The sequence below is a fragment of the Rattus norvegicus genome, chromosome 9, assembly GCF_036323735.1.
Source record: "Rattus norvegicus strain BN/NHsdMcwi chromosome 9, GRCr8, whole genome shotgun sequence".
NCBI lineage: Eukaryota > Metazoa > Chordata > Mammalia > Rodentia > Muridae > Rattus > Rattus norvegicus.
Window position 1 is genome coordinate 112,828,881 of NC_086027.1, and position 13,484 is coordinate 112,842,364.

Sequence of the window (13,484 nt, forward strand, 5' to 3'; positions counted from 1 at the left end):
TTCCAGCCTCTGGGATGACTTCATTTGTTGCTGTATACAAATGACGGCTCTTGAGGAGTAATCTAAATCTACTGGCACTTCTAATTGTAAGCATGTGTTTTCAACAACACTGGATGTGGCTCCCCTGCCCGCAGGAGTGGTGGCTGTTAGAAACTGATTGACCAGGCAACCTGGAAACAGACTGACCAGTACAGAAGCAGAACCATCCTTTAATGAGAACAATGAAGAACAGTTGTCTCTCATGCAGTGGAGGCCGCCAGTGTGTGCTTCGGGCTTTATAGGGCTGAAGAGGGATTTGTGAAAGGGAAGTTTTAGCTGTTGATGTGGACTTTGTAGTTTCAAGGCCCAGTGTCAGCAGAAGTTCTCATTACCTGACTTTCATGTTGGACAGGTGTTCTTATCAGTACCCTGGGTCTGGAGTTCCTCCTTGTCTTTGAAGTTCCCTGTTTTAGGTCAGTAACCCTTGAGAGGCATATGCCAGTAATTCTAAGCAGGAGGACCACCAGAAATTCAAGATTACCCTGAGTTACCTAGGAAGTTCCAGGCCAGTATGGATTTGCCTGATACCTTGTCTCAAATGAACAAAATGAATGCCAGTTTTAAGATGTATTTGTCTATGGGTTTGAAATGTATGGATGTTTTGTCTGCATGGGTATCTGCACACCAGAAGAGGGCATTGATGAGCTACAGTTGTGAGCTGCCACGTGGGGGGGGTTGTGTGGGGGGAGATATGGGACCCTCGATCTAAACTCAGCATCTCTGGAAAATCAGCCAGGGCTCTTAACTGAAGAGCCATGTCTCCAGGCCCCCAAAGTGAATTTTAACAAGGCATTCTGCGTCTCTGGCCTCTCTCATAACTTGTCTGACTCTTGTCATTTTCTCAGCAGACCGAGGTTATCTGGCAAGCCAGATAGAAGCTACTGGGACCTGAAGTAGCCTCTCGCGTGGATATTCCAAAGCAAGGTCCACAAAAAGAACTCTACAACCCTGGAGTCAAAACAGGCCCAGGACAGACTTGCAATCAATTAAATAACCTAGAGGAGCAGGGACTTTGTATCAAGGTACAGGTTTGTAGACGCCTACGTGTCCAGGCTGAATTGATCAAAAAGTAGCCATGTGAACACAGGTCTTATTCAAGATCTCTTTTGTGTCAGTATCTCTCCTTGATTCAGCATCCAAGGACACACAGTTCTGTGTGGGCAGATTGAAGAAAGACAGGCTACCCTATGCTGTCCAGTCCCAGCACAGTACATCCTCTATGCTCGGGGTTTGCTTAGCTGACACCTTGGCCAAGGCTTCTTTCTGCCTTCACTGGTGCCTACGAGTTCGGTAACAAGTATTGAAGTGTGCCCCTTGTAACGCCGACGTGTGTTTTCCGTTTATTACTTCCTGTGGACTGAGGGTAACTCATAGAACTGCAGTGCGTGCTGAAGAGTGTGGACTATGCCCAGAAGGACACTCACAGACAAAATGGTCTCCTGTTCTCATCTTTCCAGCACTCCTCTCGTCTGGTCTCTTCTCCACTAGTCGGAGTCTGAGATGCGTGTGTGGTTTTTTTAGACTTCCCTAAAAGGTCCCCTGCCCAAGCTGGGGGCCGCATCGTGGGTTACTCCAACCTGTTTGTCTTCTCAACTCCTGGATCCACTGAAAACTACCGTGTTCCTAACTCACTGTAGTCAAGCTTCTTGGGTGTGGGGAGTATTGTTTGGAATTTTGTTGTTGCTGCTGCTGCTGCTGCTGCTGCAGCTGTTTGTTTTGGAGACAGAATCTTGAGTAGCCCAGGGTGGCCTCAATCTAACTGTGTAACTGAGGCAGGTCTTGAGCTCTCGATAGTCTTGCCTCAGCTTCTTAGGTACTGGAATGACCTCATGTGCCACCACACCTGGCTTCCTTGTGATAAAGTCTTGCTTTCTGCCTTATGTGGCAACGCTGGTCTGTCAGCCAGACATGTTCATGGGTTTATTCTCTTCCTCACCAGGATCTCCCCCTGGACACTTGACCTCATAAAAACCAGAGCCCTGAGATGGAGCCAAGGACATGCATAAAGCTGTAGCCGGAAGAGAACAGATGACTGAGGGAAATAATTTTAGGACATTTTGGGAATGGCAGATGCTAAGTGGCTTCCAGGTTTTTAAATGTTCTCTGTTGTGCTCTGTTTACTTTATGACCAGTCCATGTTTTGTCACTGAGGTACTCAGACCTTATAAAAAGAAAAACTTTAGCTTGCAGTTTGAAAAGCTTTAAAATCGAACCGGGCAGTGGTGGTACCGTGTCTTTAATCCTTAAAATCCCAGCTCTCGGGAGGCAGGGGCAGATGGATCTCTCTCTGAGTTTGAGGCCAGCCTGGTCTGTAGAGTGAGTTCCAGGACAGCCAGGGCTACACAGAGAAAACCTGTCTTGGAAAACAAAACTGAAAGCTCAAAGTGGACGGTTTAGGCTCCGACCTGACTGACTGTCTCTGCCAGCTGGACGGCTAGGGCAAGAGTGCTTGTGGGAAGAACATCACTCAGCTCAAAAGCCAAGAGGCACTCCGTGGCCAGTCTCATCCATGTAATAGCTCACTGAAGCAAGATTGACGACGCAGGGACTGCTCTCAGAGGTCCCAGGCGAGATGCCTTCACCCCCTTTGTAAGGAGGTCTTCCAGTGATCTAAAAACTTCCCACTCCGCCTACCCCTTAAAGTCCCACCATCTTCGGGGCTGGGGATTTAGCTCAGTGGTAGAGCCCTTACCTAGGAAGCGCAAGGCCCGGGGTTCGGTCCCCAGCTCCGAAAAAAAAAGAACCAAAAAAAAAAAAAAAAAGTTCCACCATCTTCAAATGTTACCACACTAAACACAAAAGCTCCTAACACAGCTTTGGGAGGCACAGTCAAATCATATACAGATCGTGTACTCAATCTGAGGCTTACAAACCTGAAAAAGTTCAAATATAATTTAAGCAGAGATTTAAAAAAAAGCAGTGGTATTTTAGTTAGGGTTTTGTTGGAGATTGGTTCTGATGCTTTGATTCAATTGGGAATCTGCGTGTTCAAACGCTAAAGGTCCTTGTCCCCAACTGGTTTTTGATTGATCAATAAAGATGAGGAGATTTAGAGCCAAGGAGCCATGTAAGAATTCAGGTTAAGTGGCAACTGGTCACTTCCCTGATTGGGCCTGGAGTAGTAGGAAAGGGTTAGGAGTACCCAGCCTTTGAGGCAGCCAAGGTATTGTAAATTAACTGGTGTGTGTGTGTGTGTGTGTGTGCGCGCGCGCGCGCGCGCGCGCGGGCGGGCGTCTTCCACTCGAGAATCCGAGAAGTTCCTGTACTTGAAGCGCGCGACCCGCCACACATAAAGGGGAGTATCTAAAACTCCTGCCACGGGGCTTCATTGCTATGAGGAGATACCAAGACCGCACCAACTCTCTCATACAGGACAACACTGAATTGGGGCTGGCTTACAATTTCAGCTGCTTACTCCTTAATCATCATGGTGGGGAGAATGGCAGCCTGCAGGCAAACGTGGTGCTTGAGCTTCTGAAAGTTCTATGAATTGATCAGCAGGTAGCAAGGAGAGACTGTGTTCCACAGCAGGTGTAGTTTAAACACAGGAGACTTCAAAAGTCTTAGTCTGGGTTGGGGATTTAGCTCAGTGGTAGAGCGCTTGCCTAGGAAGCACAAGGCCCTGGGTTTGGTCCCCAGCTCCGAAAAAAAGAACCAAAAAAAAAAAAAAAAAAAAGTCTTAGTCATCCCCACACTGACACAATTCCTCCAACAAGGCCACACCCACTCTAGCAAGACCACACCTGCTCCAAGGCCACTCACACAAGGCCCACACCAACGCCAACGAGGCCACGCCTACTCCAACAAGGCCACACCTACTCAGCAAGGCCACACCTCCTAATAATGCTGCTTGGTGGGCCAAGCATTCAAATGGAGGCCAAGCCTATTTAACCAACCACAGATGTATAACTGACCATGCGCCCAACAGTGGAGCACAGCATACAAGCTTTTCTCATCAGTACTTTGTAAAATGAAAAATCAGTGTGCTAAAAATGGATTCCACTTTTGTGCTGTTTCAAGGTCTCAGGACCTTCCCTGGCAAGGGTTCTTCCTATAGTAACCGTTTTCATAGGACTTGGTCACAGTTAACCAGGCCCAGGTTTTAGTGGCTTCAAGATTGCAGCATCTTCCTCAATCTCCACGTGAGCAGCGCGCTGGATGGACACTCTATGACACCCCCCCCCCGGGGGTGTGTGTGCAACAACCGTGAGCCGTGTGCTACCTGTCATCTTTTGGTACACCAAGCACAGATGAGTCTAAGGGTACATGGGCAGATCTCACCAAGCACAGACCTCAGTGTTGAGGCAAGGCAAGCTGTGGGGGATAAAAATCCGGTACTGTATACAACAGCCACATTACAGCAGTGTGGGAACACCAAGCCAACTGTGAACATGCTATGATAGCATGGGTTCTGGGAACCCTTGGCTTGGTTGGCACTGCTTGCCTCTTGATGACTTCTAGTTCACATTGGGCTGACTGAAAACATTACCGTGTATGTGGGGGGAAATTTCAACTCCGGGACAGACCCAGCAATGCCCTCCTCACAATAGAAGTCTCAGTCCAGCCGGTAGAGCCCAGAGCTACTCAGATATCATCTCCACCACAAAGCCTCAGCTCATAACTCAGGATGAAGAAGTACTAAGTCTGTTTTCAGTGAACCTACGTCTGAACAGACATGCATGTGACTGACTTGAGGGAGCTCTGTTTCAGAGGCTTTAAAATGATCTGGCCTGTTTTGAAGTGACTCCTGCCTATAGCTTGCCCGGGATTGCTTGCCTGCCTGCCTGCCTTCCTTCCTTCCTTCCTTCCTTCCTTCCTTCTTTCCTTCCTTCCTTCCTTTTAAGATTTATTTTATATATGAGTACACTGAGTACACTCAGACACACACCAGAAGATGGTGACAGATCTCATTACAGATGGTTGTGAGCCACTGTGTGGTTGCTGGGAATTGAACTCAGGACCTCTGGAAGAGCAGTCAGTGCTCTTAACCATTGAGCCATCTCTCTAGCCCCAGGGGCTGCTTTTCACTCAGGACCTTCGTCCACTTTATTATGATGTTCAAACAGCACTGGGGGCCCAGAGCTCTGGATGGTTTAGGCATCATATCGTATGGTCTCAGAATCTCAAGCTGGTTGTATGATAGGGCTGTTGAGTCTTCTAAGCCATGGAAGAGATTTCGTCTGAGAAGATTCTGTATGGGAATGTGCTTCAACGGGAAAGAGTAACTGAACAGGTCTTTACTGCTGAAGGGAGAAGTTTCTTTTCATTCTTTCAAAGTCACTGAGAGGCAGCAACACTCATAATGCTGATCCTTTTTTTTTTTTTTTTTTTTTTTTTGGTTCTTTTTTTTTCGGAGCTGGGGACCGAACCCAGGGCCTTGCGCTTCCTAGGCAAGTGCTCTACCACTGAGCTAAATCCCCAACCCCCCCTTTTTTTTTTTTAAATCAAGAAATTCCCGTTCAGACCGTAACAGACAGGAGTGAGCAAGTAAAGCCTGTTCACTGGGACTGTCGAGGTGGCAAAGCAGGTGATGGCACTTGCTGCCAGGTGGATAACCTGAATTCAATTCCTGGAACTCACATGGTGGAAGGAAAGAAATGATTCCTGCAAGTTGTCCTCTGACTTCTATATGTGTGTGTGTGTGTGTGTGTGTGTGTGTGTGTGTGCCTGTGCACGATCGCACGCACACACACACACACACACACACGGACACACACACACACAGGCACGCACACACACTGGCATGCACACATACACCTACACACCACACAGGCACACACACACACACACACACACACAGAGGCATGCACACACACACACACACTAAATGTAAAAATAGTATATATAGCTCATCCGTTTGTGCACAAATACATGCACATAAAAATAAAATACGTGGTGACGCTGTGGCAGTGGCTCTGGCTCACATGTAGGCATGCCAGGAAGCGGAGAAAAGAGGGAACTGCCAGTGCTTAGCTCTGGACGGAGAAATGGCGCTGCCCACATTTAGGGCATCCTGCTCCTGTAATAGAAAGAATATCCTGAAAGTTAGCAGGGCCAATCCTGGGCAGAACTTGGTTCTCCGGCTTTTGTCTTCTCTCTTATCCATTTGGGAACACTCTAGAGCTTTCTCTCTTGTGAGCTATTTTTACGTTTTCCACAAGTGAGCGTGGGCAAAGAGGTTCCAGTGAAGAATCCTGCGGTTACTCCCATTGTGCTGTGGTGTCTCACACGTCTGTTGTGAACATTTAAATCCACCAGAGAGCACTGCTGTCATGTAGCGTTCGCCTGTGCCCCTTGCCAAACATCCTCCGAGCTGGGCTTGCTGTTTGCCCTCTCTCATTACGGAGGGTGTACTCAACTGGCCTTAAGTGTACAGGTCTGAGGAAGGAACTAGAAGCTTCAGACTAGGGAAGCCTACGGGCAGGAGGGACCATCTATGCACCATTGGGGAAGCTCTCATCCCTGTAGGTAAAGGCTTTCAGGGAGGAGCACCTACTAAGTAACCCCTCACTTCTGCTCTATAAGGGAGCCAGGTAAACTCATTGATTCCTCACTGTGACCTTTGGCTGCCTCCATTTGACCTTTGACCTGGAGAGAGAGGGCAGACATTGCTTAAGCCTCTCCCTGGAAAGGACTTTTAGCAATATTCCCCATCTTCTTGGTGTGAGAAAACATACCTTCAGTTGAGGTAAATAGAGACCGTGAGGCTGGAGGGATGGCTCAGTGCTTAAGAGCACTGACTGCTCTTCCAGAGGTCCTGAGTTCAATTCACAGCAACCACATGGTGGCTCACAACCATCTGTAATGGGATCCGATGCCCTCTTCTGGTGTCTGAAGACAGCGACAGTGTACTCATACATAAAATAAATTAATGTTAAAAAAAAAGAGATCGTGTTTCTTTGGAAAACAAAACTAAGCTATGAAAACCCAAGAAAGGGCTAAGATTTCCAGTTGGGGAATGCCCCACTGACTGGGAGATGAGAATAGCTTCATGCATTTGCCTTCCACACTTAAAAACACGTAGAGGATGCCGTGAGTAAGGAATGGCAACTCATTACTTGGGAGTGACTTTGACAGTAGACAGTCTGGCAGCCTGGTTCCAAACACAGAAGTGAACAGAAAGAAATTCTAAGAGATTGTTTTAAAAACCATTTTAATCATGTCCTTCTCACTTTCTGATTTAAAAAATGTTAACAAGTAGACATGAGCGAAGTGTATAATACACATTTTTGAAAACATCGTACCATTTGTTCAATGAATATTCGATAGTATAACTAGGGTGGGGCATGGTGGTGTACTTCTTTAATCCCAAGTACTTTGAGACAGATGAAGGCCAACTCTGTGTTCTAGGCCAGCCAGAGCAATGTATTGAGCCCCTGTCTCAAAAGACCCCAGGGAAAAAAATCAGGGTCTGAGGAGACAGCCCATTGGTGATGTTTGCCTTGCCTTATGAGGTCATAAATTTTAAACCATTTTTTAAAAAATTTATTTATTCTTTTATGAACACACTGTTGCTGTCTTCAGACACACCAGAAGAGGGCGCCAGATTCCATTACAGATGGTTGTGAGCCACCATGTGGTTGCTGGGATTTGAATTCAAGACCTCTGGAAGAGCAGTCAATGCTTTGAACCACTGAGCCATTTCTCCATCCCCATGAGATCATAAATTTAATCCCCCAAACTAGTTTGCAATCCCAGTGCTAGAGAAGCAAATCCCTGGGGCTTTCTTTTTGGTTGTTTTTGATTGTTTGTTTGTTTGTTTTTGTTTTTCAAGACAGATTTTCTTGGTGTAGTCTTGGCTGTCCTAGAATTCGCTCTGCAGACCACGCTGGCCTCGAACTCAGGGAGATCCACCTGCCTGTCTCTGCATTGAGCACTGGGATTAAAGATGTGCACAACCACCACGTGGCTTCTGGGGCTTTCTAGCAAGCTGGATGTAGTGTCTTTCAGACCAGCAAGAGGCCCTGCCTTAAAAAAAATTTTTTTTTGAGTAAAGAAATGCATGTGGAAGTTTTGCTTTTGTTTTCTTTTTTCTTTTTTTTAGGAGCTGGGGACCAAACCCAGGGCCTTGTGCTTGCTAGGCAAGCACTTTACCGCTGAGCTAAATCCCCAACCCCTTTGTTTTAAATTATTCTGTATTTGAGAAATTAGGTTTTGGAGCTACAGGATATATTTGATTTTTTTAATCTCTTAGAATTTCAGTTCATATTATACAATCTGTGTTTTATCTGTTAAGTGATATCCGTCAGGGAGAGATGTTGTAACTGTGCATAACTCATTTCCCTAAACATACATATGCATTCCGCAGGATCTGCTTACTTAGTGTGGTGAGAATTTGGTTTCTTTGGATTTTTTTTTAAATGGGAATGTTTTTGTTTTAATCTCAGGTGTAGGATATGGGGCTGCTTCAGATTGATCGTGGAAGCTGACTGTGGTTTGCCTTGTGCTCTAGCAAGGGCGTGATTTTTGCCAGCTGCAGATAGTTTCTGCCATTTGGAATGCTGGAGACTTTTCAGAGGGTATATAAATACTAGGGACGGAGAGGCAGGGTTGTTGGTTAGTTGTGAGCAAAGAAACAGGAAGAAATGAGATATACCTGACGACAGAACTTGCTCCAAGAAGCTTGACGCCCCTAATCAGCAGGAAGTAGTCCAACATATCAATGGCCCCTTCCACCCCTATGCCTGCCTTTTTCTCTATTTAGTATTAGGGAGGTGACAGGGTGAAAGAAGAGAGGTGGAGAGGGTGGAAGAAAGAACACACAAAGTAGCCAAAGACCACCTACAACTTGGTCTGATCCCCCCATGTTTTAAAATGCCAAAATCCTGTCCTGAGTTGGGACTATAGTGCAGAAAGGAACAAGCTGAACCTTTGTAATTCTCCTTTTTTCGTATCAAATTCGAAAACTGGCATCATGTACGAGACTCGCTTTAGGGGACAGCCAGCCATTCTGGAGACCTAGCTGGTGTAGGATATAGACTTGAGGCTCGTAGAAATGGGACAATGACCTGGAGTCAGAAAATCTGGACTTCTGCCCTACTTTGACTTGGGAACCCACGAGAACTACTTAGCTCTCTTCAAACAAAGGGAACAGTAAGATGTGTGGCATAGTTCACTTGAGAAAAGCGCAGCCGATTCCAGGCGCCCCGCAACCGGACCCCGAGGTAGCAAGCACGGTGCTGGATTCCTGACAGTCTGCCATTCCCCCGAGAGGCGGAGGGGGCAGGTATCCTCGGCGATCCTCCCTGCGGTCACAAGGCTAAGAACCGCCGAGTGACTGGACTCGGCCCGGCCCGCGCACCCGGGGCCGCTCAGGGTCAGCTTGGGCGGGCGCCGGGGGGCGCGCGGGCTCCAAAGCCCGTGCCGCGGCTTTAACGTGCCGCACGGGAAGGCCGGCCGATCGGGCCGGCGGAACTTTTGTCACTCAACTGTCGTCCGGCCGGGGCCTGGGCTTTGTTCAGTCACTCGCGAGGCCTGGGCGCGCGGGCGGAGGCGGCGCTTCCTCCGCACGGAGGCGGGAGGCTCGGCCGCGGACAGCCGGCGACGCACGAGCAGGTCTGGGAGGGGCGCGGGCGACGAGCGGCGCGCGGCGGAGCGGGCGGCGGCCGGCGGTGGGCGAGGCCGGTGACCCAACAGAGCTGCGGGCCGCGGGGACCCCGCCCGCCGGGCTCGGGCACACGCCGCAGGTCCCGGCCGGGCAGCTCGCGCCGCGCTCCGCACGCTCTGAGCCAGGGCGCCTCTAGCCGCGGGTGGGAGCGCGCCTCGGGGCCGGGCCGGCCGGGCGCGGGAGGCGGGAGGCGGGCGGCGGGCGGCGGGCGGCGCGCGGGGCGGGCGTACGGGAGCCGCCGCCGCAGGCCCGGGCCTCGGCCCGCCCCGCGCGCGCCCCCGCCGGCCCGCGCGCGCCCACCGGCTCCCGGCTCGCGCGGCTCGCGGAGCGGGATCCCGGGAGACGAGGAGGCGGGGGCGAGCACAAGATGGCGGGTACGTGGCCCCAGTTCCCCGGGCGGCGGCGGCGGCGGCGGCGGCGGCTCCCCGCGCTCGGCAGCGCCCGGGAGAGGCCGGCGCGGGGAGGCGCCGCCGGGCGGGCGGCGGGCGGCTGGGGCACGGCGCCGGCCCGGGACGCTGACCCGGCCTTTCTTCTCTCCCCCGGCGCAGACCTCTCGCTGCTCCAGGAGGACCTGCCGGAGGACGCGGACGGACGTGAGTGGCGGGCGGCCCGGCAGCCCCGGAGGGCGGCGGGCGAGCGGGCGGACTCCGGACCCCGCCGCGCAGGGGGCGCCCGCGTGGCCCGACCTCGGCCGCCGCCCGCAGGCTCGGGCCGCGGGGCGGCTGTTGGGGAAGCAGAAGCCCGTGGGGCGGAGGCCGGAGAGGGGACATGGGTGTGTTTTTCCTGAGTGTCTTCCGCACCCTCGCCCGGAGGAAGGAGGCGGCGGGTGCCGGGAGGTGTTTCCGCAACGCTTTGGGGGCTGCGCGGCGGCGGTGCGGTGCTCAGCCCGCCCTCTGGGGTTCCCTCGCCGGAGTGTGTGCGGATTACAGACCCGTGTTTTACTTGAGCTCTGAGCCGTTGTGGGTCCCCACCACCACCACTCACACGTTTGATTTCCGATTTTCGGGGAGGTTAGAAGGTGTGGCCTTGGCAGGATGCAGTGACTAGGTTGAGAGCAGCTTTTTAAAATTGAGAGTGTTCAATGCTCATTCGCGTACTTGAATGCTAAAATTGCAGGTTTCCGTTGATAATAGTGAAGTTTTTAAAGAGTTGATTCTTTTTGTACATAAAAAAAAACCCTACTCAACTTGTGGGCGTCGTTTCCATGTGGTGAAGGAAATGAATTATTTAGATATCTTTCATTTTGAGCGCGTTTTGTGTCTTTCTAAGCTTCAGAAAATACGGGTTCGAGACAGAAAAGTCTATGATGAGTTAGCTAAGTTTATATGGGAAGAAGTAAATTACACTTAAGTAGAAATGATTTCTATTCGTGTTAATGTTTCCAGATACAGTAGATTCTGAAATTCATTTTAGGAATAAAGTGTGCACAGAAAGTATTAAGTGTAGATCATGGGAGACTTAAGGAGACCAGGAAATACGTAGAGTTGAGCTGGTTACCGTAATACCAGAGCTGTCTGGTTAGAGGAGAGCCCGCCCAGACTGGGGAGTGTGTCTTAATACCTGTCCAGGTAATCCAGAGATGCCATCCTTGAAATTGCTCTTCCAAATACTGTCCGGATAGTCTGTAGCATGATCTGACATAAGTTTTCTTTACTCTATTTAAAGTCCTGTTCCGAGCAGAGGGAGGTGTTGCCTTGAGAAAGTATCTTAGTCAGCGCTTCTGTTGGTATGATGAAACAACATGGCCAAGGGCAACTGGAGGAGGAGAGGTTGGTCTCCCCTAGTCTTCTTTACTACATACAGTTCATCACCACCACCATCATCATCAAGGTAGTCTGGGCTCCTACAGGGCAAGAACCTGGAAGCAGGAGCTGATGCAGAGGCCATGGAGGATGCTGCTTCCTGGTCTGTTCCTCCTAGCCGGTTCAGCCAGCTTTCTTAAAGCACCCAGGATCCAGAGATGGGGCACTACCAACAAGAGCCTGGGCCCTCCCACTTGGGTTCCTAAGAAAATGCCGTCCAGGCTTGCTTAATGGTAGGTAAAGAGGTTTCCATGCTCAGGTGACTGGATATGACAGTTAACCAGCACAGAAGGCGTCTTTAAAGTATTTTTAAAGGAGGTAGTCATATCGGACCTACCTGTTGCTGAATTGTTGGGGGGCACGGGTGCTCTTAAATAGTTGTCTTAAGGGAGCATTGCACACAGTAAAAGGCAGCTTCTGCATTTCTTCTCCCTTTAGGCCACTTAACTAGCTTCATAGTGTGTAATCAAAGCACCCATTGATTTTAGATCTCTCCCCAAGGTTAGGATTGGAGACGGTACCCTGATTGTGATTTTGAGGATGGAGCCTCCTGTTCTTATAAAGTGTCAATCTTTGTGGCTGGCTGAGGTGGACACATCTGAGTATTTGTCCCTTTGAGTCAGGCAGGGGCTGTGCATCCCGGAAGAAGGTGCGGTGCCGTCTCTCTTGGCTTTTGTGGAGCAGTCTGGAAGGAGTGTAAGCTGGGGTAGGCTGGCTCTGAAAGGCTGATGTAGGAACTGCCACAGCTTGCGCCCTCTAGTGGTTAATCAGCAGCTCTTCAGTGCTGGCAGGAAGGTGTCTGGGCCTTTCTTGTTGCAGTCTTGGTAACAGGCAGGCACTTTGGATGGACTAGGTTAGCTCACTTAGTCTGTCATGCCTCTGTCTTGTCACTGAGGCAGGTTTAAAAAAACACTACTTTATACCTTAACATGAATCGGAATGTGTGACGCTTGGAGCAATACTATTACTGTGAGCAAAAAGGTGGCTTCAAGAAGCAGAGGTGGATGTAGGAGCGTTAACATTATGGAGTCTGTACTTAGAAAGGTTGCTGAATGCTTGCAAATTACCATTAAGATTTAATTCTCCGTTCATAGCTTAAAACATATTTGAAGGCACAAATAATTTATTAGCTATTTATAATTTGGTTGAAGAGATTCTTAGAATAATTGCTGGTTTTTCTCAGTTGCTAACGTTTAACAGGTTAATACCTTTACCTGTTCAAAATACAGCGTCTTGTTGACTACTTTGATCTCTCGTGAAAGGAAAAAGACCAAGGAGAGACTGTAGCTAGTGCACATGTGGAGGGCACGAGGGTTGGTAAGGAGGTGCAGAGGCTGTCCACATCTGCGGAGCTTGACTGTCACAACCTCCCTAATGTCCCCACCCTTAATATAGTCCCCAGCCACAGCATAATTTCTGTCACTACCTCAGAGCTGCAACTTTGCCACTGTTATGAGTTACAATATGTTTGTCTTTGTTTCCTGGTGGTCTTAGGTGACCCCTAGGAAGGATCGTTCAGTCCCAAAGGGATTGTGACCCGCAGCTTAAGAAACATCCTAGAGATAAGGGGTAGTAGAGGGTCTGGGGACTGTGGAGCACAGAATTCCGTCTGGCTGCCTGACAAGTGAACTTACCACTTGTGAGGGTGACTCTCTTTTATGGAGGGCAGCCAGAGTTTACCAAGAGCCCTCCCTGCACCCACTGGGTGCCCTCCTGATAGTGAGACAATGATTTTGTGGTCAGGCCCTAGGATCTCGGTTGTCTTTTCTAGATAAATGGCCTAGGCTGTGATGGAAGGTTGGGTAATCCCTCTGCGCCCAGGGAGACAGAGAGGACACAGTGAGAACCAGATCTTGACCAAGGGTCAAGAATTACACGGTCTTAGAATTGGTTTCAAGTCCCAGTGTCTGTTCAGAATTTATAGAATGGGAGAAAGAGCTGACCAAAGATGGATTTGGCTGATGCCATTGGAGAAAAAAACTCCTTCATTCTTTTTTTTTTTTTTTTGTTCTTTTTTTTCGGAGCTGGGGACCGAA

At 49.6% G+C, this 13,484-nt stretch overlaps 1 protein-coding gene and 1 long non-coding RNA gene across 11 annotated transcripts in view; both read left to right on the forward strand.

The window, feature by feature from the left end:
• Nucleotides 1–311: 311 nt before the first annotated feature.
• Nucleotides 312–2,256, forward strand: LOC102552808 (uncharacterized). Of its 2 annotated transcripts, none has more exons than XR_005489379.2 (2): nt 312–452; nt 885–2,256. It is a non-coding gene; the product is annotated as an uncharacterized LOC102552808 (long non-coding RNA). The 2 variants fall into 2 exon arrangements; XR_010055072.1 differs by having other exon boundaries at nt 314–452; nt 888–2,256.
• Nucleotides 2,257–8,069: 5,813 nt separating this feature from the next.
• Nucleotides 8,070–13,484, forward strand: part of Ppp4r1 (protein phosphatase 4, regulatory subunit 1) — a 60,541-nt gene continuing 55,126 nt past the window's right edge. Inside the window, exons 1-2 of one of the 9 annotated variants that reach the window (XM_039082982.2) lie at nt 8,070–9,594; nt 10,195–10,239. Coding sequence is in view for 5 of the 9 variants with exons in the window: in XM_063266612.1 (XP_063122682.1) it covers nt 10,014–10,020; nt 10,195–10,239 (52 nt within the window). In the remaining 4 variants the exon portion in view is untranslated. 9 annotated transcript variants of the gene reach the window in all.